We start from the raw sequence: 27,897 nt of genomic DNA, 5'->3' as shown, positions 1-27,897 counted from the left end.
TTAATGCCCTCATAAATGCGAACCAAAAATACACTTATCCTGTAGGAGATGCTTCTTCATTTCTAGAGTTCTTATTTAAAGAAAATACTGTTATCAAATTGCCTTTTGATAAGAAGAAAGAAAAACAGTCTCTTTACACTCATTTTTATTAAACAAATAAGTCTGGTAGTGGAACTTCTTTTATTTAATGCATAAACATATAAGTCCCTTTATTAGAGAAATTGTATATATTGGTGAATATGGTCAATGGTCACATCTATGGGTTAACTGTTTAAAAATCAGAAACAATAATTAGGATAGATTCTATCTTCTCTCCATTACATTGTGAAGTGTCTTGTGTAGTCATATTCTATTGTTGGAATGACAGCTTGTACAAACTTCAAGAAAATTAGAAGATACCTAAAGGTCTTTAGCTAAGGAAAACAGATTGGTAAATGGTACTATAATTTAAACTAACATTGTAGTTATCCTTATTAAGTAATGATTTCTCAGAAAAAATATTTAAGACAAAATCTTAAATCAAATATATTAAAAAAATTCACTCATGCAAGTTTGTGTCTATTCAACATGAGGTTCTCTATAACTTTAAGACTGCTTGACCTATTCCCATTTAATATTTGAATGTGAAACTTCCTAATGAGTTCACAGGAGCCCAATTACTTTGATAAAAAATAAGCACAAGGGTGTTCATAATTATATGAGTGGGAAATTGTTCCTTTACTGTTAGTCTGCTAGGTTATGTTAGAAACAAGGGAACCTTCGCATTATTAGCCCACGTTCTAAACAATGAATCTTGGAACACTGAAAAAATAAAGTAAAATTTTAAAAAAAGAAAGAAAATAAGGCAGGGTAAAGAATATAAAAGCACTGAAGCAAAAGAGAAAAAAATAAAGCGGAAACCATCTGTAAGGACTGATTCTAAATTAGTTTATGTACATAAACTTGGAAGACTCTGTGTTTAATAATGACTCATCAATTCCCCCCAATAAACATTAAGCTCTTAATATTTCCGAGTACTGTGGAACACGGAAAAAAATTCAGGATTTTATAAGAGAGTCCATTGTAGCTACAGTATCTTCCAAGTTGCTACCTAGCCTCCAATACAGAAAAGAATGCTCAAGTTATGCATCACAGTTTCAGGAGTAAATCTGGTTTGGACCAAAAGTTCTTGGTTTCTTTCAATGTCAAATGTGTCCTCTGAGGAACACCCTTTATTAGCAATTCTTTAGTTTATCTGTAATTCCAAGACAGGGGTGACCCCTTACAGTCTACATCTAACATTGAGCGGCATAAGCAATCAAATGTAACATCAATCTAGCACCAAATTATCAAATTATTTGGCATCTAAATCACCGATTTTGGTTGCTTTTGATGAATCCATGCTATAGGTATATGTACTTCAGTATCCAGCAGTTTACTTAGTTTCCTCTTGTCAACCACAGAGAACTACGTAGGAAAATCATAGTAAGATGTGAGAAGGGTGCTTTTATCTGGAGAAAACTGTATTTTAAGAATATCTGAAATATACTTTGTGTGCTTTACTTTTTAATTAACCTATCTGTTAAACTGAATTCTTTGCTTCAGAGATCTTAGAATGACACAACCTAAGTTTACTTTTACGGGAGGGAAGCACATTTTTTGTTAACAGTTAAATTGGAAATATACTTAGGGAAAAGATACTCATGTGTTATCTTCTAAATTAGTAGGTTACTCTTCTTTCATCAATAAATTATGCCCACTGAGTTTCTTTTCCATCGAGAGCAATGGTTTTAAATTCGAATGCTCTTAGCCATTGCCTCTTGGACAAACAAAAGAACTGGCAAGCTGCTGCCTAGAAAAGCACATACGGACCTGAGGCTCTTTAACAAGACAGAGCTGACTGGTGCACACAGGGACATGTGCTAACCAACTGAACAAAGCAGAACTATCACAATGTAACATTTCCCAAATAAAGACTTGTACTAAGACTTCCATTATGAGGGGCTAAAACAACTTATAGGTACTGTGGCACTAACACTGTACCAGTATTTCCCAAAGAGGGAAAAAAAATCCTAGGAACCAAATATAGGTAAGGATACATATGAACACCAAGTTCTCCTCCTCCTTCTGCAACAGTCTCAATGATTTTCTTCATCACCTCAGCATGCCTAAAAGCAAAAGAACAAATAAATATTATTAGCATAGATCAATTAGATCAAAATAGGAAAAGCAAGTTTTTGTTTGTGAAGAAATCTACCTTATTAGTGTCAGTGATTTAATTTTAACATAATAGTTATATTATAAAATATTTTCCTCCCAACAAGTCAGGTTGTTGATATATACAATGTTTTATTGGAACACAGGCTAAATTTTTAAAGGATAATCATAGTCAAAACACAACAGCACAGTTTTCCTGTAACAGGGGTTGGGAGGAGTGGGGAGACGGGGTAGCACAGCAGAAAGCCAGAGAAAGGGAAATGATGCCAGCATATAACTGCAGAGCAAGGACTGTCTGCTTTAAGAAACAAACAAGAATCAGACCAGGAAAATTCAAAAAAGCTACATGGTGACAGCTAATCAATAAAACAAGGACATACTTAAAATGCTGTCATTTTGACTATTCAAATATTTAGCAGAGAATAAGCCAAAATTGGGTTTTAAAAAAATTTAACTCGGTTAGAGTTAAGAAGTTTATATATTTTGTCTTTATCCTAATGCATATCATAAAATTTATCTGATTTTTTTTTTTTTTTTAATTTGAGACAAAGAGCGCACGAAGAGCATGGGGTGGGGCGGTGAAGGAGATGAGAAGCAGTTTCCCAATGAGCAGGGAGCCTAACACAGGGTTTGATCCCAGGACCCCGAGATCATGACCTGAGCCGAAGGTAGACCTGAGCCGAAGGTAGACGTTTAACCGACTGAGACACCCAGGCACCATCTGATTCTATTTAGAAATAATTTTTTGGCTTTATATAAAGAAATATGTTTATCTGAAGTTTTTACCCAATCCACAAATCTCTTCATAGTGTCTTTCCTTTGCTACAGAAAAATGATAACAAAGTAATTGCCTAAGTATATGAACTGAGAAAAAGGCAGTGCACAAAAGAATGATCTTTTAGATATATTCTGGCTTAAATAATGCTGCTTCAACTTTTATGAGTATAAACTTCATGACAGAGGCAGGCAACTTAGAAGATAAGAGTAAATGTATCAGCTCCAAGAATCCAAAAACATAATCTGATGGCAAGGCCTAAATGTACTTGAAATCTCACCTTATAGACCCCCAGTTCTTTGCCCTATTACATTACATTGCATAACACAGTCATTTATTAACATGTTTAACATTAATTACCAGTTAAACCTCTTCTTTCTTTTCTGCACTAAAATTTACACTTGAGAGAGACATGCCTCATTTTGATAAGCACTGTCCTAAAACCTCAAACCACTAAAGGAGCAGGCAGAATAAAATGAAAACCTTCTAGATAATATAAAACTAAAACTAATGACTCTTCAATTACTTTTCAGTTAACAATATTAACAACTCTTGACATAAAAAAAGCTAGAAAAATGAACAAGGCTTTCTATATGATAAAATTTGAGAATCATGAGGCTGCAAAAAATGAGAAAATATTGAAAAATTTTTAAAAACTAGAATGTTGCATCAAATTAGTCAATGGAATACCAAATTTTTCATCTCAAAAATATTGTTACCAGAATTTCTCAATGTTTTGTGAAAGCTACCCATTAGAAATAACTGAACAAATCATGGATACATACTCCGTTTACTCATTTGGCCCTGAAAAAAACACAATGATAAAAAGAAAATCCCAAATTATAAAATGCACTTGACTTAGTAGGGCTGAACATCTCTCAACTGAAGAGTAAAGGAAAAGAGAACTCTGCATACATCTCCCTTCACTAACCAATAAAAAGAGATAAATAGGTCATGGAGAAAAACACAAAGATAACTTCATACTCCACATTCATAGGTGGCTACATCACAATAGGGAAAACCAAGTCTAAATGATAGGTATTTTTTTAATCTAAAAAGCATCTTCTAAATTATTCTCGGAGCTAAAAACAGTAGTGAAATCACAAAGATCTATACTATAATTAAACACACAGAGAGAGCAAAAAAAATTCTTAATGAATTAAACTTAAATTGGTGACTTTTTCCTTTTTCTTATATATTTTAGCATAAGAACATTTCTAAGAAAGACAAAAGAGAACTATACTTGCTTATTACATTTCTTCTGTTAGGGCACTTTGGATTCCCAGGTAATAAATCCATGAAGTACACACAACACACAGACATACCTGCATGGGTGAACTGAACACATAGGAGGTGGTGGGAGATGAGGGTGATTTTCAATGGTCACTGTTTTCTTCACATGATCTTGACTGATGTCTTCATACATGTGTTCAACTGTTAAAGGCTGCCTTTGCTAAAACAATAAAAAAATGTTTTGAAATCACTGTTTAAAAAATTTTAGACCTAGACTTCCATGTTTAAAATATATTTATCTCTACCTCCCATATCACCTGTAATACAGAATTCCAGACTATTTAGAATTACCAGACTTTTGGGGGGAGAGTTTATAATACATTTATATCAGTGAAGGGAGAAGAGTCGAGGAGTCTGTACATCAACACTATGTGACTTCAGCCACACCTAACAATAAAGATCCCATAAAAAAGCAAGTTCATGGCTGTCAAACATTTTATAACTTTCTATTTCATCTTTTGGGTGTATTTCGCTTTACTTTTTTGCTTCTCATTCATAGTCATAAGAATGACGGTTAAAGCAAGTTAATTTTATTTCAGTTATCCTTTAATTCAATTAACAAATTAGTTTAAAAAAAAAGGTTTTCTGTCTTAAAGAAAAAAACATATGCCAATATGATCATTCTGTAAATGCTTTATATATCCATGAAATTTAATACCCAACAAATTTAATATAATAAATTAAGTTCAATTTCCCTTATATTTTGAAGGAGTAACCCTCAGGGATCAAGCAATAAATACGTAAGATTATTTCTGTTTGATTCTTAGTAGTGTTATTGTCACACAGAATAATTCAATTTCTTCAAAGTAAGAATCAAATTCAATATTAATCATGAAACTGTAAAACAAATGACTTCTAAAATTTGAAAGGCAACAATATATACCCACAGACCTAATGATAAAGAAATTAAATCCAACAATTTAAAACATTTACATTAAAATATATTTTCTGTTTTTACCTCATCATAGCCGAACAACCATAATCGTGGTGTCTGGTAATATTTGTCATAAGTGATATAAAGGTCATAAGTTCTTGTTTGCAAAATAGCATCTTCACCTCCAGCATCAGTTTTAGTTTTACAAGCTTCTACTATTTTCCTTGTGTCTAGGGTAGCCTGGCAATACAGGAAGAAATTTAAATCCATTAAAATCAGTATGAATGTGACAATTAAGAAAATATTTTTCCCACCCTATATTATTTTTTTCAAAGGCAAACAGAACATAAAGCCAAAGCTAAAACATTATATACTATAACCAATACAAACATATAAATAAAGGTTTATTACAAATATCAAGATACTATTAGGAATACTAATTCCCAAGCTTATTCACTAAATGTTAACTAGAAACTCAATTTACAAACCTCATCTGTTTCCAACAATCCACTTTCTTCATATTCTGTTTAAAAAGCAACAAAAGATTAATCAAGTTCAAGAAAATTTCCTAAACCAAGCTATATATTACTTCAGAGTATCATTCAAAACCTGGGCTTTTGCTTTTGTTTTTAACTGAAGGTACTGAAAAGGTATGAGGGACCTGATTTTACACTTCCAAAGCAGCAGATTCTTTAACTGACATAGCCGGAGAAAGGTAGCTTGCCAACGCCTGGTCCAAGCTACAGCCTATTAGCAATACCGAACAGCATCCTGATACTGCAGACACTCAGTGACTCCATCCCATATACAAGGCTATTTACATAATTGCATAAAATGTGCTGATTAAAATCATCATAGGCTTCCATGTTGCTGAATCCAGGGGTAAATTCTCAGTTGTCATCTTAACTGATGTCTCACAGGGCCATCTGGATGATTTAGTCCCACCTTCTTTGACACTTTCCTTGGCTGTTAAAATAATGTATTTTCTGGCTTTGTCTCTCACCTCACAGGCTTCTCCTTGACTATCTTCTATGCTCGGTTCCTCCTCAGCTCAACTTTTTAAAACTCTACAGTAGCCAAGGGCTCAGTTTCTGGACCTTGTCTTTTCTCTATCCACTTACTCCTCTGATGATTTCATCTAGTCTCAATGGCTTTAAATGCTAATAATTCCCAAATTTATCATTGGCTACACACTTGGATATTTATTTACTTACAGCTCTACTGGAATGACTAACATACGTTGCAAACAGTGCACATCCAAAACTGAACTCCCAAACTCCCCCTCCAAAGCTATTCTAGCCCTGTAATTTTCCTTATCTCAGTTAAAACACCTTTCCAGACACTGTCAAATATCCTTAGAGTCAGACTTGACTACTCTGTCTCTCTCATGGTACTCCCCTCAGCAGCAAATCCTTTTGACCCTACCCTCAAAATATGTCCAGAATTTTGTTTCTCATCACTTTCAATATTACCATTTGAGCCTAAGTTATCATTTCTTGTCTAGATTATCACAACAGTCTAACTATTGTCCCTAAACCTCTTCAGTCTGTTCTCAATACAGCATTCACAGTGATTCTGTTAAAATGTTGTATGGCATTCTAAGTTCCTTTTCTACTTAGAAAAACCCTCTAATGGCTTCTCATCTCACTGCATTAAAGCCAGGGCCCAAGGTTATCTCCCTGACTCCATGCCTTACTTCTCTGCTTCTGCCCTTGCTCCCCTCTGAACACAGCATATTTATTTTTTTAAAGTAAGTTCTACACCCAATGTGGGGCCTGAAATCGTGACCCTGAGATCAAGAATCACACACTCTACAGACTGAAACAGCCAGATGCTCCTGCTCACGGTATTTTGTATACACCACACAAACTCCTACCTCAGGGCCTTTGCATAATTCCTTAGATATCCAAATGGCTTGTTCACTCACTTCTTGCCAGGCTTTACTTAAAACTCCTGTTCTCAATTAGGTTTTTCTTGACCAACCTATTTAAAATAACACTCATCCTTTCCCAAGACCTTCTGTCCCATTCCCCTCCTTTAGTTTTCTCCCTAACACTTATAACCATCTAATATAGCATCTGTATTGCTTATCTATTATTTTTTCTATGTCTCCCATAACTAGAATATAATCTCCATAAGATCACATCTACTGTTTCATTTCTAGCACCAAGAACAGTACCTGATATATAGATAACTATCCTGGCCAGTGTTTATTGAATAGGGAATGAAAACTGCCTGTTATAGTAATTGTTATATTACCTGCTATACCATCAACACTGTTTTTTAAACAAAATCCCATATAAAGCAATTTTTTTCTTTAGCTCTGTCCAAGAGAAATGTAACAAAACACACTAAAAGCCTGTCAGGTATTTAAGGCAGTCCCACAGTTTGTACTCTAAAAAGAATTCTTGGAGCACCTGGGTGGCTCAGTGGGTTAAGCCTCTGCCTTCGGCTCAGGTCATGATCTCAGGGTCCTGGGATCGAGCCCCACATCGGGCTCTCTGCTCGGCAGGGAGTCTGCTTTCCCCCCTCTCTCTCTGCCTGCTTCTCTGCCTACTTGTAATCTCCAGCTGTCAAGTAAATAAATAAAATCTTTAGGGAAAAAAAAAAAGAATGCTTTACTCATAGTATTCTGTCTACCCTTCACTCCAGCTCGGGTAACTGTACACAATTCAGACTGATGGAATCCAGAAACTATTTGTATAAGAAGGTGGTGCTGACAATTATAAGACATTCAGGTACAAGTGAAAATAAAAACATGTACATTTGAAGTTCAGGAGATCTGGACTAGAGGCTTAGAAATGAAGTTGATCATAGAGATGGTATGTGAGGTTGCTGTGAGCAATTTGGGTTACAAGTAATTCATTTTATTTCTTCAAAGGATGGGGAGTTTACCATAAAAATAAGGACAAAACTCTTATTAGAATTCAGGAACAGATCTACACCTAGGTTTCATGAGAATTTAAAAGTAATTTAAGAAACAAAACTTAAAAGTACTTTAAGGTGCACCTAGGTGGCTCAGTTGGTTAAGTGTCTGCCTTTGGCTCTGGTCATGATCCCGGGCTTCTAGGATCTGATTGAGCGAGGAGTCCCAGTCAGGCTCCCTGCTCAGCTGGGAGCCTACTTCTCCCTTTCCCTCAGCCTCTCCCCCTTGCTTGTATTCTCTCTCCCTCTCTAACAAACAAACAAAAGAAAAGGTACTTTGCGTCAAGGCTACTCTGGCAATTTGGCTATGTGTCACCACCTCATCCACAAACACTACTTGCTATTTTGGTGCTTCAACTACACTTGGCATCATCTTCCACTTCTGCATGCTAGAGAACATTTCTATCTCACCCTAAATTCTATGTATTTGGTTAAAAAAAAAAGAAGAAGAAAAAAGGAAAAAGAAAATACATAATACATGAGCAAACTTTGTTCTGCTCTGAAATAGTTTTTAAGAATTAGCTCAAGAATCTGCATCTTCGGGCGCCTGGGTGGCTCAGTGGTTTAAGCCGCTGCCTTCGGCTCAGGTCATGATCTCAGGGTCCTGGGATCGAGTCCCACGTCGGGCTCTCTGCACTGAAGGGAGCCTGCTTCCCTCTCACTCTCTCTGCCTGCCTCTCTGCCTACTTGTGATCTCTGTCAAAATTAATAAATAAAATCTTTAAAAAAAAAAAAAAAAAAAGAATCTGCATCTTCAAACTTTTAACTGCATTAAAGATTTATGCCTAAGATGTATCCCACTGGAAAGAATGCTTTCAAGGCTATGTCCTAGGTAAAGTACAACAGTCCTAGACTGCTCCGCACTAACTAAATTTAAACTAAACAAAATTCTATCTAGGCTGTTTAATGTTAAAATCTAGAACTCAATGGAGTACAATTCTTGTCCACTTCAATTATAAATATTCCAAAATCAACATTCTAGTGTGATGAAAGAAAATCTAGAACATAAGTACCTTCCATATCTGCAGCTTCTCCTTCATCTTCTTCTTCCTCCTCCTCACATATTGCTGCACAATCTTGAAGTTTTATACTGTCCTTTGAAATAAATTATATTTAAAGTCACTTAAGTATGTCCATTAGTTCAAACACCAAACACTCATGTGTCACCACCATGCAAACCCCTGAGAAAATAAGAGTGGTAAAGACAGTTCTTATCATCAAGAAACTCCTATTCCAGGGAGATGACAACCCATAAACCAAATATGAAAAGTGATGTGCTAAGTGCTGTCACTGAAAAATACAAAAAATATCATAGAAGCACCAAGAATCACCTAAGCTAACAATTTAATGATTTTTCCGCTTCCAAAAATAGTATTTTTGTTTAACCAATTCATTAATATTAGGAAACTGGTTCAGAGTTATAATTTACATAATTTAAAAGAGAAAAAAGATACATATTTGTAAAGCACAATACATTTGTAAGTTAAACTTACAAATTATTAGTAAATAGTTAAACTATTATAAGTGAAACATATTCTAATTTGTGAACAATATTTTAGGCTGAATTAAGTAAAATTATCAGACTTTACAGTTATTATAACATGTAAGATTTCAGTTCATTTTTTAAACCACATTTGCATTATAATAAGAATAATACCAAAGACAAGCCTAATACATAATTATCATTTCACAAAATCAATTATTCTAAAAATCTGAAGTCAACGTAGGAAAGTAAAAAAAACTGCACATTAGTTTCACCTAATTTACAATTTTACTAAGAGAAGACTCCATTTAGCACTAGAAACTTAAGTAGTATGTTATCATTACCACACCCAGAATGTGAAACCATAGACAATAGTATCTGGGTAATTATTAGATGAGCCAGTATCTAACAAACTAATCATTAAGGGAAATTTTAATCATGCTGATGTTATGGTTATCATACTTGAAACAGAAGAATACAGTAGAAACCAACAAGAAAGATTAATACTTGGGTCTGAACAAGTATTTTAAGAAATTATAAAAAATAATGTAAATTTTATATTAAATAGAAAGTGACAGGAAAGATATTCAAGTTGTACATTATTCTAAGCACTCACCCTAAGGATGTTAAGTGGGATACCAAGTACCATATTAACCATTATTGCATTTTTAAGAAGTTCTTGAATTACCATAAACCTATCAACAAATGCTATCCACGCTACTCTGCCATTTATCATTCCCAAAGTCTGAAGTATATACAATTAACGGCTAGAATAAACAAGATTTTCTGAAGGAGCAAAAGCCATTTTGGTAATTTCTCTTTAGTTGTTCAAATTCTCCAAAAAGTAGAATTTCAGAAGGATGAATTTTCAGGCAAATGAACTGAAACTTAATCCCTAGCAAGCATAAAATTGTACATTGAAAAAAACGAAAAACACTTGTTTTAGTTTCTAACACTTCCTGTTAAGACTCAGTTATGAATCCCAAAAGTTCCAAATGACAAAGACACAAAAAGAGAGTATCTTAAACTAGTAACTCTTGTAGTAAATGTTTCATAAGGACAAAAGAAAGTCAATTACTCTGTCCAAATATTCTATCCTTGAAGAGATCTGTTAACAAAATAATTAAGAAAAGATAAGGATAAAGGCATTTTGTACTCTTTTCAAATCACTTCAACCAAATATAAATATATGAAAACAACTGCAATCATTTTCTAGTATGAATAGAAAATTTTCAAGCAGAAAAATTTCACCCAGTTACAGATTTTTACTCCCCTCCCCATAATAAACCATACAATAAAACCTAATCGATTTAGCTTTCACTCAGTCAAAATACATTATTTTTTGGATGATGTTAAAGTTTTACATTAAAATTTTCAAAAACAAAAACATCCATTCAAAATAGCAGTAAATTAAGAAACCGTAGTACATAAACCTCAAAAGCCTCCCTTTACAGAACATTTGGTACTTATACTTAAAAATAAAAAGCTATTTCTTTTAAACTAGGCTAGGAGCCTTCCCAATTGGTGAAAATTAGTAGTTTTAACCAGTTACAATCTCAAAAAAAATTTTTAGCCATACAACAGACTAAAAAAGCACTGGGAAACAGCAGTTTTGATATAGGAAAGTGAGAGAAGGAAAAAACAACTGGAATTTTAAAAAGCTTGAAAATAATCAGTCTGAAAAAGAACACACACACACACACACATATAATTATGTCATTGAATTTACAAATGTAACTAATTAACCAGTACCTTGCTTTCCAATGTAATCTCCTTAACTGCTTCGGTTATTCCTCCAATACCTGTTTAAAATTCAGAAAAACTGAAATAAAATTGTAAACATCTTTCATTTACCAGATTCAAGCAATATATAAATGCTTAAAATTACCTAAATTCTCACAACTGCTCTGAAACGAGGAGGCAATGTTAGTAGCATTTTATAAATGAACTCTAAAAGGAGTAAAACCAAAAGCACTTTTTAAATTGAAATAAAAAAAACAGCAATGTGATATTTTACTATGAATTATATTCTACTCTATCACTCATTTACTATTCCTCATTTACTTTCCCAGTATGATTCTCTATCCAATACATATTCATTCTCAAAGTGAACACATTAGCCTATAGACTCATATTTATTTTTATTCAAAAACATCAAAATTTTCTCAAGGAGATACTAATGTTATTTGTTTCAGAAATCTAGGACATCCAGAAGTAGAAATACCATATCACATTTATATGGGGTTTTCTATTTTACTGTCTCCATAGCTTATTTCAGCCTTACAAACACTATCCTTTGAGGTAATTAGCCAATCATTTCTCCCTGTGAAGAAACGAAGTCTCCAGAAATGAAATAACTTGAGTCTCATAATTAGTGAAGAAATTGAGATTCAAATCCACATGTGCTAACTTTTAGTTCAATATTCTGTTCACTACTCCTCATTAAGCAACTACCTTGAACCTATTTGTATCAATGAAGGTGGCACTAAGCAGATGGGGGCACCACAACTCAGCTAAATATTATTTCTAACTCAAAATACATGTCACTGTTTTTAATTCGAAAATTCAACAGGATGAAGTACATTAATGAAAAAAAAAAACCCCTACATACAAAATAAGCTTTGCCCATTTGTTAATCTTCTAAAACCTTTATATATCTGTTCAAAATCTCCAACCTAAGGAATAACTCACTTTCACTAATAGAAAATGTCAAAATCCACAGCTCTAACATAAAGCTTTTAGTTCATAGTTTTTCTATACTACATAATAGATCTGATTATTTCATAACAATAAAACCCAAATCTTAGCACAATGAATTAGTATTACAAATGATTCGCTGAATCCAGTGCATAGATAAAAATAAAATAAACCTCTTCAATCCATCCAAATATAATAATGTAATAGTACCGACTAAACCAGACTCTTCTAAGAGCAGGAGGACATATTGGCAAAGGAAAAAAAAGCTCAAATGACTCTAATGAGAGTAACATTCTCAAGTACTGTGATGATTAATTTTATGTCACCTTGACTAGGTTATCGTGTCCTGATGCTTGGTTGAATGCCAGTCAGGATGTAGTTGTCAGGGTGCTTTTTAGATATTAACATTTAAATTCATAGACTTTGAATAAAGTAGATTATGCTCTATAACATGGGTGGGCCTCATCCAATCAGCTGAAGGCCTTATAAGGAAACATTGAGGTGCCCAGGAAAAAGAAAGAATTCTGCTTTCAGACCATCTTCAGACTTGAGTTGAAACAATCAATCCTCACCTGGATCTTCAGCCTGCTGGTCAGTTCATCCTGTGAATTGCATTCTTGCTAACTCCCACAATCATGTAAGCCAATTCCTCAAAATAAATCTATCTATACCTATATACCTATATCTCTATACACATCCAATTTTTCTTTGTCTCTGGAAAACCATGACCAATACGAGGGCTAAGAGAAATAAAAGAAACCTGTGAAAAGCAAGGATGAAGCAAAGAGAACTGAGGTGAATAAGGAACCAGGAGCGTGACCTTCTAAGTTAATTGGAAGCAGTGTTTTAATCAAATCACAATATAGTTTAAACTAAAATTCTAAGGATAGCTCTCCAGCAGGGCAAAATTTTTCAATTCTTGAATTTCTGTAATAGATTTTCATCAATCCAATCATACTGACGCCTACTTATTTCTGTAATGAATGCCTTTGTAAATACGCATCTAGATTTTGAGCTAGTGATTAAGAAACAGAATACAACCAGACATCAGAATAAGTCATTTACTTGACACTAGAAACACAGTGCTATAACTAAGGGCTCTAGTTAGTTAGTCCACTGCCCACATCTTCCACCACAGGAAAACTAAAGCAGAGCAGCTGAACAATTTCGGAAAGGTCAAAAGATAAAAAGTCCATCTACCAGTCTCTCGGTGGGGGCAATAGGATGGTTTTTTGAAATCATTTAAAAAATTTGTTCAATCTACTATTTTCTCAAGGCCTTGACATTAACACTCAACCATCAAGAAACAAACAAATTTCAAATCAAGAAGTCCAAGCCCTGAATCTATGCCTATATCATCACAAACACATGATAGTGCCCTTTTTTAAAAGTAGAGGGAAAACTGACCTCAGAAGATAGTTTTTCCTGAGCAGATTATTTAGCCCTCTGACTACTGCAGTGGGTCTCAACTGATGGCAGCAATTTTGCCCTTCATGGAATATCTGACACTGTCTGAAGGATTCTGAGTTATCACAACGGAGTGATACTACTGGTATCTGATGGGCAGAGCCCAGAGATGCTGCTAAACACTCTGCAAGGTACAGAAAATGCTACATCAAAGAATCACGTGGCCCAAAATGTTAGTAGGGCTAAGGCTGAGAAACCTTGTTCTAGTACTACTTCTGGTATACTTTCTAGGACTTCGAGGGAGAAAACTTATTTTTTAGTATTCTCAATTTAAACTCAGGACACGTTTTCCTCATTAAGTCATACTGGCATTTATATAACTATGCAAATTAACTATTAACTTATACTTAACTATGAACTAACATTAACTCATAGTACTTTATATAATATATTTATATAACTATGTAAATGCAGATTAATATATGCTGCTATAGCTAAGTTAGTATGGCTAAGTTAGTATGGCTAAGTTAGTATAGCCATAGCAGCATAGGCTAATGTACATTTACATAGTTATATAAACATAGTGGCAAACTAGGTTTTTAGGACTTGAAATAAAAAATCATCTTCAGACTTACAAACAACTTCTGCAAACACACACTTACAAAAGGCTTGAATTTAGTCAATTCTTTTAATACAAATTTACTGGACAACTTCTGTACCAGATACTGTGATAGACACTGAGGATACAACAGTGACTCTCTACCTAAGGAGTGTGGTCCTTACAATCCTCTTACAGTCATTCAACAAATAATTATTAACTACTTTAAAATTTCAGGTCTCTGAGTAAAATAAACACATATAGTTCCTGTCCTAAAGCTCATCATCCAGCAATGGAAACATATGTAAATAAGGAATTCTAAAGCAAGCTGTATGCATACTCAGCAGTTCTGTCCTTCTTATTTTAGAAAGAAAGAAAATGATACAGGTATTTTCAAACTGCTACTAAAGTAGCAGTACTAGAGAAATTTGGTACACTCCAAGGGCATTTTTTCTTTTTTTTTTCAATTTGTCTTCCTGCTTCTTTTCAGGTAAAAAAAAGTCTATTGGGACAACTGTGCCTTATGTACCCTTTGTTTTTGTTGTTTTTAAAATGTTTAAAACAATTTAAACTAATATATGTATTCTATTCTCCTCTTACCTGTGTTATGATAAGTATCTACCCATCCCCCATCACCATCATCTTCTTCAATGATAGCTTCCAATTCATCTGAATATTCCATCTGTTTGCACCGCTTGTAGCATGGCACTACAAAAAAAAATGACAAGTACAGTTACTAGCACATAATTTGCTTCATATAAATCTATTAGAAAAAAGATAATTTATTCCATTTTAAGGAAATACTATATTTCACTTCTAATAAAAGTGATTAAAAAGTTGTATTTAGCCCACAGACATATTAATGATCAGTTTTATCTTTCCCTAAATAGCTTTGTCAGAACACAAGTAGAAAGGAAATTTTCTATGTATTCCTTACCCTGATGGTCTCTGAAGAACAGCAGGCTAGAGCCAGAGATGATATTGTTCAACTTCAGGCTAATGAATAGTAAAACCTTATTTTAATAGCTTCACTCTCAAAACAGGAAGGGACCACCTGTCATTCTCAGGGGTGGTAGAGGTGACCTCCAGTTTGCAATGTTATAGTAAGTTTTAATATGTATTTCATAATTCATTTAAGTTTCAGGAATTTATAATGGATAAGCCAATATAAAAATTCACTAAACTGCTACATTTTACCATCTTATACAATACTGGAGCCAAGTTTTTCATATGGTATATGTGTCAATTAACAGGTATTATTCACATAAGTCTAAAACTGAACAATTATAATATAAAACCATGATAAGGTAGAGCCCAGAAATGGCTATTAACCTCTTGAATTTTTAAAAAACAAGAAGGATATAAACAATCAATTCTAATAAAACATATGCTGTAGGAAAGAAAACCAGATGTGTTATATGTATTTTCCCTTTCTGTAATAGATTAGAAAAAAATCAATGTACTTTATGTGATCTGATAGGGACTATAACAACCTTCTCAAGCTGTTTTCAAATTAACTTCATAAATGAGAAACTAGTAGTTTAAAAAACATTTTTTGTTCCTAAAGACAATCTTTCAAAGACACAATGGATAATAAATCTTTCACTTGGAACTTTTAGATGTCAAAGATAGTATCAGTTTCATTTTTCATGACAAATGTTTATGTCTAAAGAAGATCAAAATCAAATAGATAAAAAGTTTATAAAGTCAACTTTAAAAAAAAAAGCAACTGCAATTCCAAATTCCAGATTTACTAGGGTCCTTTCCTTCCACATCTTAAAACTAGACTCTTTTTGGCAAAAAGTAGCAACAGAAAGGAAGGAGGTAAAAATGAAATAAGGAAAAAAATACTCTAGCAATAGAACCCAGAGTTTCATTAAATTTCCAAATTTCTCCATGGCTTCAATCATAAATTAAAATCAGTAAATACTAAGGTTTTTGGTGCCTGAGTGGCTCAGTTGGTTAAGCATCCAACCCATGGTTTCAGCTCAGGTCACGATCTCAGGGTCCTGGGATTGGGCCCCATATCAGGCTCCCCACTTAGCAGGAGTCTGCTGGAGATTCTTGTTTCTTTTGTTCTCTCTCTCAAATAAATCTTAAAAAAAAAAAAAAAAAAAGCTAACTTTTTGTTTGTTTGTTTGTTTGTTTTTAAAGATTTTATTTATTTATTTGACAGACAGAGATCACAAGTAGGCAGAGAGAGAGGCAGAGCGAGAGGAAGGGAAGCAGGCTCTCCACGAGCAGAAAGCCCAATGTGGGGCTCGATCCCAGGACCCTGGGATCATGACCCAAGCCGAAGTCAGAGGCTTAAACCCACTGAGCCACCCAGGTGCCCCTAACTGTTATTTTTTAAAAATATAACTCTGTGTAAAATTTACTAATACATGCAATATAATTCTTACCATTTTTGGTGACCAAAAATTGTTTGCCTGTTGGTAGGTATGCCTTCACTTTCAATTCTTCCCCGGTAGCCCTTTAAAAAGAGCAAAAAGCACCAAAATACAAGAACTGTTTTAAAAAGCAAAGACAGAACAGAAGATATCACATGTAAATATCAAAACTACACAATCCACACCCCTGAGAAAATTGTTTTCGGACTAGTTTCAGAAGGATGCCGTTAAGCGATGTATGTTAGGGTATTAAAGAGCACAGTATTATAAGTGAAATGTACTAAGAGACTCAGAGAGACCTAAGAGAATTTAGATTAAATATCAAACAAAAAAGACAGAATAATATAAAACTATTAAGCAACTATTATGTTTGTCTCTAAACAAAAAGAAAACATTGTTCCCTAGGGAGTATAATCTCAGACTTTTAATTTTCAAGTACTGCTCATCTTCAGATCAAGAGGAGGCAGAAAAATATCTGTAGGACATTACATAACAAAGTAGGTGGCTGGCAAAATCCCTGTTCCTGCCACTCGACTAAAACTGGAACAAAGAGAAAAAAGATGCTTTGAATCACAACATGATAATATTAAAAATATGACTGAAAACAGAAAAAAACAGAAACAAAAAACCTTTCACTGAGTGTTTGCTAAGTATACGACTTAGAACTCTAACATGCATTATTCTTATTTACTCCTCAGAACCCTAAGAGGTAATATTAACGTCCCCATTTTAGCTTAAAAAAGTCGGACTGCTCAAGGTCAGAAAACCAGAATATAGAAGAGCAAGTGAATCCATGGCTCCTGCTCTTACACTTCAGTCTCTGTGTGTCAGAAGCAGCTACACCATTTCTGATTTTTCATAACTACTCTAGATTACCTCACTAAGAATTTGTTCAAAGATTCTTCTGCAGGTAACCTAATGGAACTGGCCAAAGACGAAGGGGCATGTGTTATCTGTCACAAACATCTGAACAAAAATCTGCCTTATCAAAGCTTCAGCCTAAAGTTGAAACCAGATATGAGCACAAGATAAAACCAGAAAATGACCTACTATCTTAGTAGCCTTCTAGACTTCTTTAGACCATTCTCAAGTGTCAAAATCAATAATGACATAGTAATATCTGAAGTTCTGAGTGAAGAACATACAATACGGTCATGATGACACCTGTAGACATGAAACTATAACATGGAAATAACCTGTTACTAGCACAGGTTTAAAATGAAATGCTCCTTTGGCCCCTACATTTTAGCCAGAAGTGTGGACACCGGAGTAGGGTATAGGTGAGTTCTAAATATTATCTCAACTATCACAATTCATAAAGTGAAACTATCCTGTCCATATAACATATTTCTGTAACAATACTATAAATTGTATGTCTGAACTAATCAGACAAATAAGGACTATCACAAAGAAATCTGAAGAAAATGTTCACTATATTGAAGAAAATCCCCAATTAGTTCCTTTTATAAAATGGGTATTATTTTTAATTTTACATACCTATTTGACTTGAAACACATAAAAATTATAGACTAGAATGAAGCCAAATATAATTTTAATAGATAATTTATAATCCAAAAAAATTAATCACCCTTACTAAATCATCAGAGAGCTGCTATGATATTAACTCAATTTTAAATATGAAATAGAAATGTACATAAGGAAGACAATGGCATAAAAATAAATGAAACTGACATTTTGGTCTTTCTTGGTACATTAAGAAACAGTGTTCTGAAAGATAAAGAACAATTGATAAAAAGCAATAAAACTATTTTGGGTTATGAGTCAAATACAAAAATTGAGAACAGAATATGCCACAGATAAAAGAGAGTTCAAACTTTGGCTTAAAATAGTTTTAACTATTTAAGCTCTTTGAATATAAAGGAAAACATTATCAGTTCTAACTTCATTAAGTTTAGAACCTCTGTTCCCAAATTAAAACTATACCTTTCAACCACAACTGAAAAAGTGTCATTAAGGGAATTAATAACGAAAAGAAAAAAAGAATATAACAAGTTGAACTATTTATATCCAAACAAGACGATAATTCCAAAACAATTCTAGCCTAATTAAAATAGCTCTGCCAGTACTAGGATCACTTTCTCAGCCATAGTCAGGTGGTTTTACCCTAAGTTCTTGAATGTAACGAAACAGCATTTGTTTTAAAACATCCTCTTATTATTCAGAATACTTAAAATATGTCATAAGATCTGGTAAGTTCCTTAAATTACTTTTTTAAATGTTACTTTTACAATTAACAAAGTTAATGAAAAAAACAAAAATGTAAAAAATCTATTACCAAGCAGATTTCCAGTTACAAACTTTAATGAGCATCATGAACCTTCCTTTTCAGCCAATTCCTAAAATGGGAGCATACTTTGAACCTTATAGAAAGTCTTATGATTAAAAAACCCAAGACTTTGCAAAATATCTGGATTTATTAATGTTATAAAAATATTCAGTAGACATTTTAGTTTGAAAAAAATGAGCTGGTCTTGAACATTATTTTTTAAAGATCCACCACAAAATCAGATCTAGACACTATAGAGAAAGGGAATACTAATAAAGGAAGTAAAGGCATTTATCTTAAAAATGCCTATCTTTGGGGCACCTGGGTGGCTCAGTGGGTTAAGCCTCTGCCTTCGGCTCAGGTCATGATCTCAGGGTCCTGGGATCGAGTCCCGCATGGGGCTCTCAGCTCAGCAGGGAGCCTGCTTCCTCCTCTCTCTCTCTGTCTGCCTCTCTGCCTACCTGTGATCTCTCTCTCTGTCAAATAAAAAAAAAAAAATGCCTATCTTTTATTCTAACAGAGCAAATCAAAATAGGTATAATAGCCAATTTGTCAGTCAGCCTTTATTTTATTTTAAGTATGCCTTTATTTTATTTTAAGTATCACGGTCACACTGCTTAACAGAAAAATCTACTAGCACAGAGTTAAATTGGTCATTCTAAAGTTCACGCCCTAATCCATTTTGCAAACGGCTACAATTATAAAGTCATACATTTTACTAATTTATATTCCTGACTCAAGATTACTTACCATTGCCATGTTGGACAGTGGTGGACTAGGTGATCTCCAGCTGCCACAAACTATTCAGGATTTAAAAGGAATATAAAAGAAAAAGGAAAAAGAAAAACTGAACATCACTGAATATAAGATGATAAAATACCAAAGTGATCATCCCATGTAAGCTTGATACCCAATAATCATATAAATGCAAACAGCACCAAACCTGCTCTACCACTCTGATGGCTCTTGACTATTATTAAAACTGCAAAATTTTTTACATCTATAAAATTTAAATTTTGGAAGAAAAAAAAACATTGAGTGCTATTCATTTTAAATTCAATTTTTAAATTGGATTAAATAATGCCAAAAGGATACAACATCATGAAATGAATAAAAGTAACACTGCAGGACTTAAAATTTCAAAAAACCCATTTTACGGATAAATAAGATGAAGACAGATTCCTGCTAGGGGCTGAAAACTCAATGGAGATCTTTGAGAAAATGATAGGCCTATGATGTTAGTTTAGACATCATAGTGCACATTTCTCTTTTTTTTTTTTTAAGTTCAGGTAACAGCCCATTTTGTAAGCTTTTTCACATTAACAAGAGTGACAAATGTAATGCCAAACAATGGGAAAAGTTAGAAGCAAACTGAATCCTCTAACACCTTAGACTTTCTGGGCAGGTTGAACACTGCACAAGTTTTTGTTTTTCTTCAGGAATCAAAAACAGATTCAGGAAGAAAGAGTTTAACCTTCTGAGAATTTCCATTATACATGAGCATGACCTGATATTTCTGTAAGACAGAAATCCTACTTATTCTTGAGAGCAGAAAATGAAAGAAAGTCTCTTAAGTGTAACTGCAGGGTCCCAATTCAGGCAATACACACACATACTTTCCCAATTACTTCTATTTCATAATAGCTCTAACTTAAATTCATGTATTGTTCATGGTTAATTACACAGCAAAAAAAAAAAAAAAAAAAACAAACAGTATCTTTAATCTTCCAATGTTTGTCTCAGAAAAGAATGTCTATATATAATACTCTATTTTCATTTGAGAGTAAATTTTATAAAGTAAGTTTTCTAAGAGTAATTTCTTTCAAGAAGATATATTAACAAGATTTAGCAGCATATTCTCAACAGCAACTTTTCAAATGTTTCTGTTCTTTTATTTCAAAGAATCTTATTATTATTTAAACTAGTTAGGTAAAGACAAAAACCCAAGAGAAAACAATACTCCCTCCCCAAGTTTTAAGCATTTTAGGTCACTGTAACCAAATGCTACCTTCAACTCTGTGGTTACCAAGAACTATTTGTCCCCACCAAAAAAGTAGAATTTAATTCAACAAAATGCAAGCAAAACAAAGAGTTAAAAATTTAAAAATTCTTTAATGATACTGTCTTGTCACAAGACTCTAATATTTTATTCCTTGATACCTCCAGGAGCATCTATTAAAAAAATAATAGGGGCACCTGGCTAGCTTAGATGGCAGAGCATCTAACTCATATCTTGGGGTTGTGAGTTTCAGCCCCACGCTGGGTGTAGAGATTATTTAAAAAATAAATTAAAATTCCTTAAAAATAACAAAACACCAGAAGGTAAGAAAAACTTTAAAGAACATAGAATTGCGCAGATAATTAGTACATGTGTACATCTGCCCTCATTAGCAATGGTCATTATTGCAGGCTTCACATGCTCAAATGAAACAAGGCAGACTCAAATTTCTCAATTCTCAGTATCACTTGCAGCAGCTTTCTCTTGGTGATTAAATATCATACAATACTGAATAACTCCAAGATAAAATCAGTTATTAACATTTTGGTCAGCAACTTTACCCTTCAAGCTATTCTACTACTAATACTCTATCTAAGTCATATGTATGTATATTAAAGTAATTTTAGTCAGGCAATTCTGTATTCGATAATGCCTACACCTCTTTTAAACACAGTACTTCCAAAGAAAACAGAGAGAGCTGAAGGATAATGATCAGAAGCCCAAAAACAGTAAGAGAAAACAAATAAATAGATCAACTCTATTATCAAAAGCAAATTATCTCTTGTTTTCTGTCCTCTGGACTCATTCTAACTCAATCCGGTAACTGTACTCTATCTTGATCCAGCATATGGGGTGGGTACCCAGCTGACCTAGTTTTGCCTTGCATTTTTTTTTTTAAAGAAGGAAATTCATAAACTACTTAATGATACAATTAAGTGTTATTCATTCTATGGTTAGTAGCTGTTTTAAAAAACCATATAAGTCTATCCAATGACCACAGACTTGCATCTCTAAGGTCAACCATCTATTTACCAATTAGTCATCCTCCCATAGATAAAGCTAAAGAGTGCAAGAAGAAAAGCATACTTCCATCCCTGCTCCTGATACAGATAGTTTTTTTTTTAATTTTTATTTATTTTCAGCATAACAGTATTCTTTGTTTTTGCACCACACCCAGTGCTCCATGCAATACGTGCCCTCCCTATTACCCACCACCTGGTTCCTCAACCTCCCACCCCCCAACCCCTTCAAAACCCTCAGGTTGTTTTTCAGAGTCCATAGTCTCTCATGGTTCATCTCCCCCTCCAATTTCCCTCAACTCCCTTCTCCTCTCCATCTCCCCATGTCCTCCATGTTCTCTGTTATGCTCCACAAATAAGTGAAACCAAATGATACTTGACTCTCTCTGCTTGACTTATTTCGCTCAGCACGATGGAGTATTATGCCTCCATCACAAAGGATGAATACCCAGCTTTTGTAGCAACATGGACGAGGCTGGAAGAGATTGTGCTGATTACAGATAGTTTTAAGAGTCAAATCTAAATTACACCTCTGTTTGGCAAGAAAAGTTAACAATATCAAAACTTAGTTTTAGGGGCACCTGGGCGGCTCAGTGGGTTAAAGCCTCTGCCTTCGGCTCAGGTCATGATCCCAGGGTCCTGGGATCGAGCCCCGCATCGGGCTCTCTGCTCAACGGGGAGCCTGCTTCCCTTCCTCTCTCTCTCTGCCTGCCTCTCTGCCTACTTGTGATCTCTCTCTGTCAAATAAATAAATAAAATCTTTTAAAAAGAAAAAAAAAAAAAACTTAGTTTTATGTGGCATTCCAGGTATTAAACTCATTGTGCCTAAGGCAGAATAGGTCCTTTAGACAATGTCTAGACAAAACCCCTCATTTTACAGACAAGTAAACATGACGCCTATGTCACAGCTTTGCTTTGCCCAAATCAGAAAAGAAGAAAATAAGAGAAATTGGTCTAGAAGGCAGACCTCCTATGTTCTTTCTATACCACCACCAGTGTGTCTTCACTAAAAATAAAGATATATTTAGATAACAGATTAATTCAGCACACTATTCTCAGTTCACAAAGATTTGGGACTCAAAGAGATTCAATCACAATTGAAAACTGAAAGATCCATTAATTTTTAAGCTTGAGGTCAATTTACAGCAACAGCCAGATCGTAAAATGTGCCCCAATTCAAAATGTTTCTTCCAAAACAGTAGTAAAGTTCTATTGCCAATGAGTGGTATTTTTAATGAAAGTTAAAGGTGATACTTAAATAAATTATTTGCTATTTATTAAGGCTAAAAAATAAGTCTGATGCAACCATAACTATTGAGGAAACTAGAATGTAAAAACACGTTTAGAACAATATTTATTTCTCGAAGAATAACAGAACAAACTACCTAAAGGAAAAAGAAAGCTTTTATTATATAGATTTGGTGAACAAGTGAAATGATTCCTCAAAACAAAGTTCTATGTTAAAAGTTCAATAAAACACAACTCGCCTATAAAATAGACATCAGTTTCAGCATTAAGCAGATCCAACATTACTTGGTTAGTAGAAACAGTAAAAGAATTGTGAGGAAAAAAAATCAGCATTCAGTATGTAGCAATAAAATATTTAAGCTAAATACTGAAAGAAAATTTAATACCCAAGCAATGAGCCAAAGTTTACAAATGAAAACCACAAAAACTCACGTTTGATGTAAACAGAGGCAAGACAACAGCAAACACCACAGAGCCCATTGTATAGCCTCAATATAACACAAATATGAGTGAAGGGTAAATGACCATCAGAATCTTTTCCATTCCCTCTCCCACCTCCATTTCTAAATAAAGAGGAACTACAGAGAAATATGAGAAGTGGCAAACTGAGAGGGAAGTTACATCCTCTTATGGGAAGTAGAAATCCCTTTTAAATTGCTAATATAGCCAAAAGAATCAAGATTAAAGTTTAAGATGTTTTCTTATAAAGAAGAAAAACCTCCCAGAAAAAAATAATTATAAAATATAATAGCTTCAGAATATCTTTAACACTCACCTCTTCTGGGGTGATAACACCTGTTTCCTTAAACTTTGATTCCTAAAGAAAACAAAAAGAACAACATATTATACTCTTTCACTTTCAAATTAAAAATATTTGTGGGCAAGTATTTGCCTGGCACCTTTTCAGGCAAAAGAGCGCGTACAAAAAAAGAATCTGTCACTGTCACCTAACCCCAAAGAATATACAAGTCTAACGAAAGAAACTGACATTAAAATAATTACAATTTGATCATTGCTTTAACAGAGCAAAGCTCTTTGAAAAAACATTAAGTCATACAATGATTTTGTGAAATGACCAAATATCTTTATTTTATAAAACAGTAAAAATGTTTTAAAAATGTTTAGGGACATCTTACTATTCAGCCCACATCTTCAACATCTCATTTCAATTGAGTAACATTAGAAACCAACTAGAAGTCATAAATCATTTAATCCTTTCTCATTATCTCCAAGATATTGCTATAATATTCTCTCCTCTAAAGCAAAGATGCTATTTACCAGATGTTTCTAATTTTTAAATTAAATGTAAGATTTTGTAATACAGGCTACAAAAATGGAAGGATTCATTGATGATTATTCATTCAACAAGTATTTACCAAATAACCATTATATGCCAGGCACTATTTGAAGTAATGGGGATATAGGAGGGGATAAAATAGACCAAACTCTTCCTTGTCCTCATAAGGAGTTTAAACTCTAGTGGAGTGAGGAAAGCCAAACGTAATGAAAACCACAAGGAAAAAAATGAGGCAGCAAGGAAACTAGTCAGGGGTGGAGGAGAGAGATGGCTATTTAAATTAGGACGGTGGGGCGCCTGGGTGGCTCAGTTGGTTAGGTGGTCAGCTCTTGCTTTCTGCTCAGGTCATGATCTCAGGGTCCTGGGATGGAGCCCCAAGGCATGGCAGGCTCCATGCTCAGGGGGAGTCTGCTTAAGGATTCTCTGTATTCCTCTCCTTCTGCTCCCCTTCTTCACACATTTAGGCACTATCTCTCTAAAATAAATAATCTTTAAAAAAAATAAAAGGGGGTGTCTGGGTGGCTCAGTTGGTTAAGCATCTAACTCTTAGTTTCAGCTCAGGTCTGATCTCAGACATGTTGGGTGTGGAATCTGCTTGAGTTTCTTTCTCCCTCCCTCCTCCCACCTCTCCAAAACTGAAAAAAAAACAAACAAACAAACAAAAAAAACTAAAACTAAAACACATAAATAAATAGGATGGTTAAGAAAACAAAGGTTTCTCTGATCGATGACTACTAAGCAGTGACCTTAAAATGAACAAGCCAGAAGGCTGTAAAGGAGCACTGTAGGCAGATAGTGCAGCGAATACAAAAACCTGAGGCAAGAGAGTATTTAATGGAGTAAAAAAAGAGGTCAGACTGGCTCAAGCAAAAGTGAGCAAGGAATGAAGTAGCAGTTGAGATAAGGACCTCTACCAATTAAGTAGAAGCTTGAAGATCATGTAAGGACTTTGGTTTTTACTGTGCCATGACTTTTCTTAAATTTCTACTTGCTAAGATAAGTTTCTTTCCAAAGGATTTAGTTTTTCCTCCTTGCTTCTTACGTCTAGTAGGAAACTACAAGGATTCTCTCTCTTAACAGGGACAGGCAAGGAAAGGGTCAATAATTCTGCTTTCCTTGTTACTGAAAATAATACCGATAAGTATATACTGACAAACTAACACTTTTCAGTTTGGAGAGTAAGTAAAATGATTACTCAAAATATAATCCTGTTATAAGTTCAATAAAATACAACTGGCTAGTAAAACAGAAGTTTGTGTTTTAAAGATTTTATTTATTTGACAGAGAGAGATACAGAGCGCGTGCGCGCACGGGCCTGCAAAAGCAGGGGTAGCAGCAGGCAGAGGAAGAAGCAGACTCCCTGCTGAGCACAGAGACAGACTTGGGGCTCCATCCCAGGACCCTGGGATCATGACTGGAGGGGAAGGCAGACACTTAACCGACTTAACAGCAACCCATGCGTACCTAAAACATTAGCTTAATATTTAATTTGGGAACTTTTTTTTTTTTTTACTCTTCTCTCTGAAACTAAAGAGTTTAACAATCGTGTATTATTTGAATGCTGAATATCTAGGTAGACATATTTCTGAAAAATGACATGCAAAAGAATCATTTGATTCAAACATCAAAACTATTTTCAATTTAAAAGTTGACTAATATTAATCACAAGGAATTTCACAGTAAAAAAAAAATATGTAAGCAGAGCAAGAACTGGAATTTTCATTTATAAACGTTTCTTTTTTTGTTTTAAACTTGGCCCAACAAGGTATCATTTTAAAATCAGTCTGAGAAATAAATATAAAAAAGTACACGACTAATTATTTCCCTTTGTCATGGAAAGGGAGCAAAGTAAAACTATCCACTATTCTTCTTAGCATACTAAAATAACTTCTTATAAATAGGACCAACCATATCCAAGGATATTTCATCCCCACAGTTAAGATCTGTACAATTTTCATTGAAAGCTGAAAAAACAAATAAAAGCACTTAAGCAAGAACTCCTTATTCATGTATTCTCATTGCTCACTTATCAGAAAGGAAAAAGTTACAATGACTAAAAACTTGAATGTACTTCTAGAAGTTTATCTCTGAAAATTAAAGTCACCGTTAAAACAGCTAATCTATTACAACGTTTACTTTAAAAACGCTGTATGATTGACAAAGCAAAAAAAAAAAAAAAAAAAAAACAACGAGTAAATATAGCTAGGATAATATTGCTTATTAACAATGAAGTCCAGGATTTACAAATAGTTTTTCGGCTATTTTAAAAACTCGGAAAGGGAAGCTCTGCCTGTTAGCTGGGTTCAACTATACTGACAGAGATAATGTTGCCATTCACCTTGTTCCTCTGAAATCTAAGAGGGGACCTCAGTCACAACTTACTATTTCAAGCTCCTAATTATTATAATTATTATAAGAGACTTTCTATGAAATTTGAAAGAAAATAGTGACATGTCATTTTAGTACCAAATTCTGATTTCGTTTTTAAAAAGGCAAACAAAACCCTCGTTCAAAAAGTTTAAAAGACTTTCCAATGTTAAGATTTAACGTTCTGAAATCCACTTAGCGGCCGACCACCTTCCAGCCTGACGTACCCAGATGCGCCAGGTTCTGACGGGTGGCGACAGCAATGCGCACACAACGTCGCTCCAAGTTTACCTAAGGAGCCCGAAAACCTGGAGAACAGCTGGGTAAGACCTCAGTGGGGGCTGCACCCTTTTCTGTGTTCCTCCCTTTCCACCTTCCTACACTTTTCCCCGCCGGAAGACACGGTGTCCCTCCCGGCGCCGGGTCCTCAATCCCTGCGGAGTTGAGCGTGTACCTGACAGCCCCTGGCAAGCCCGGCCTGGCTTACCTTGAGGACCGGGGTCAGGTACTCAGCCACTTCCAGTGCTTTTCCCTTCACCGTGTTAATCACATTCTGCATCCTGGGGCCGGAGAAGCGGCCGGCCCCGCGACGGGGCGGGAAGCGCAGCCGGGGAAAGGACCAGGAGTCAGAAAAAAGCCCAGCTGCAGCCGACGCGCATCGGCACCCGGCCGGCGGCACCCGAAGGGACGGGACAAGACGGGACGCGACGGGACGGACTGGACGAGGGGGAGGGGCGGCCGGCGCCAATCGCGAGGGTAGGGCGCGCGCTGCTCGCCACACAGGCAGTGGGCGGCGGACCGGGCCTAGGTGTCACCTGGCCGCAAGAGAGGACAGCAGGGACCTGGCGAGAGTTAGGGGGAGAGGCGGGCGCACGCGCACCCCTCTCCTTCTCGGGAGGTATCTTCTCCCCCAGGCTTCACTCGCGCCCCTTCCGGCTTCCCCTTCTCTCTCTCGCCGTAGCACCGCCGCCACCTGGGCCTCACGTGACTCAGGACTCTCCCGACACGTGACGCGAGAAAGGGCGCGCTAGGGCGGGCTTAG

At 35.0% G+C, this 27,897-nt stretch overlaps 1 protein-coding gene across 1 annotated transcript; it reads right to left on the bottom strand.

The window, feature by feature from the left end:
* Window positions 1–130: 130 nt before the first annotated feature.
* On the bottom strand, window positions 131–27,811 carry ATG3 (autophagy related 3). Its single transcript, XM_046001897.1, has 12 exons — window positions 27,343–27,811; window positions 23,967–24,008; window positions 19,676–19,725; window positions 16,651–16,721; window positions 14,849–14,956; window positions 11,299–11,348; window positions 9,077–9,158; window positions 5,627–5,661; window positions 5,223–5,378; window positions 4,297–4,424; window positions 2,079–2,147; window positions 131–399 (listed from the first exon to the last, which is right to left on the bottom strand). The coding sequence occupies exons 1-12, from the start codon at window positions 27,412–27,414 to the stop codon at window positions 318–320; spliced, it is 945 nt and encodes a 314-aa protein (XP_045857853.1). The 5' UTR covers window positions 27,415–27,811; the 3' UTR covers window positions 131–317.
* Between the last annotated feature and the right edge of the window lie 86 nt (window positions 27,812–27,897).

This window comes from Meles meles, chromosome 4, assembly GCF_922984935.1.
Source record: "Meles meles chromosome 4, mMelMel3.1 paternal haplotype, whole genome shotgun sequence".
Lineage (NCBI taxonomy): Eukaryota > Metazoa > Chordata > Mammalia > Carnivora > Mustelidae > Meles > Meles meles.
The sequence above is the reverse complement of the archived record's forward strand: the minus strand, read 5'-3'. Positions and strand labels throughout refer to the sequence as shown.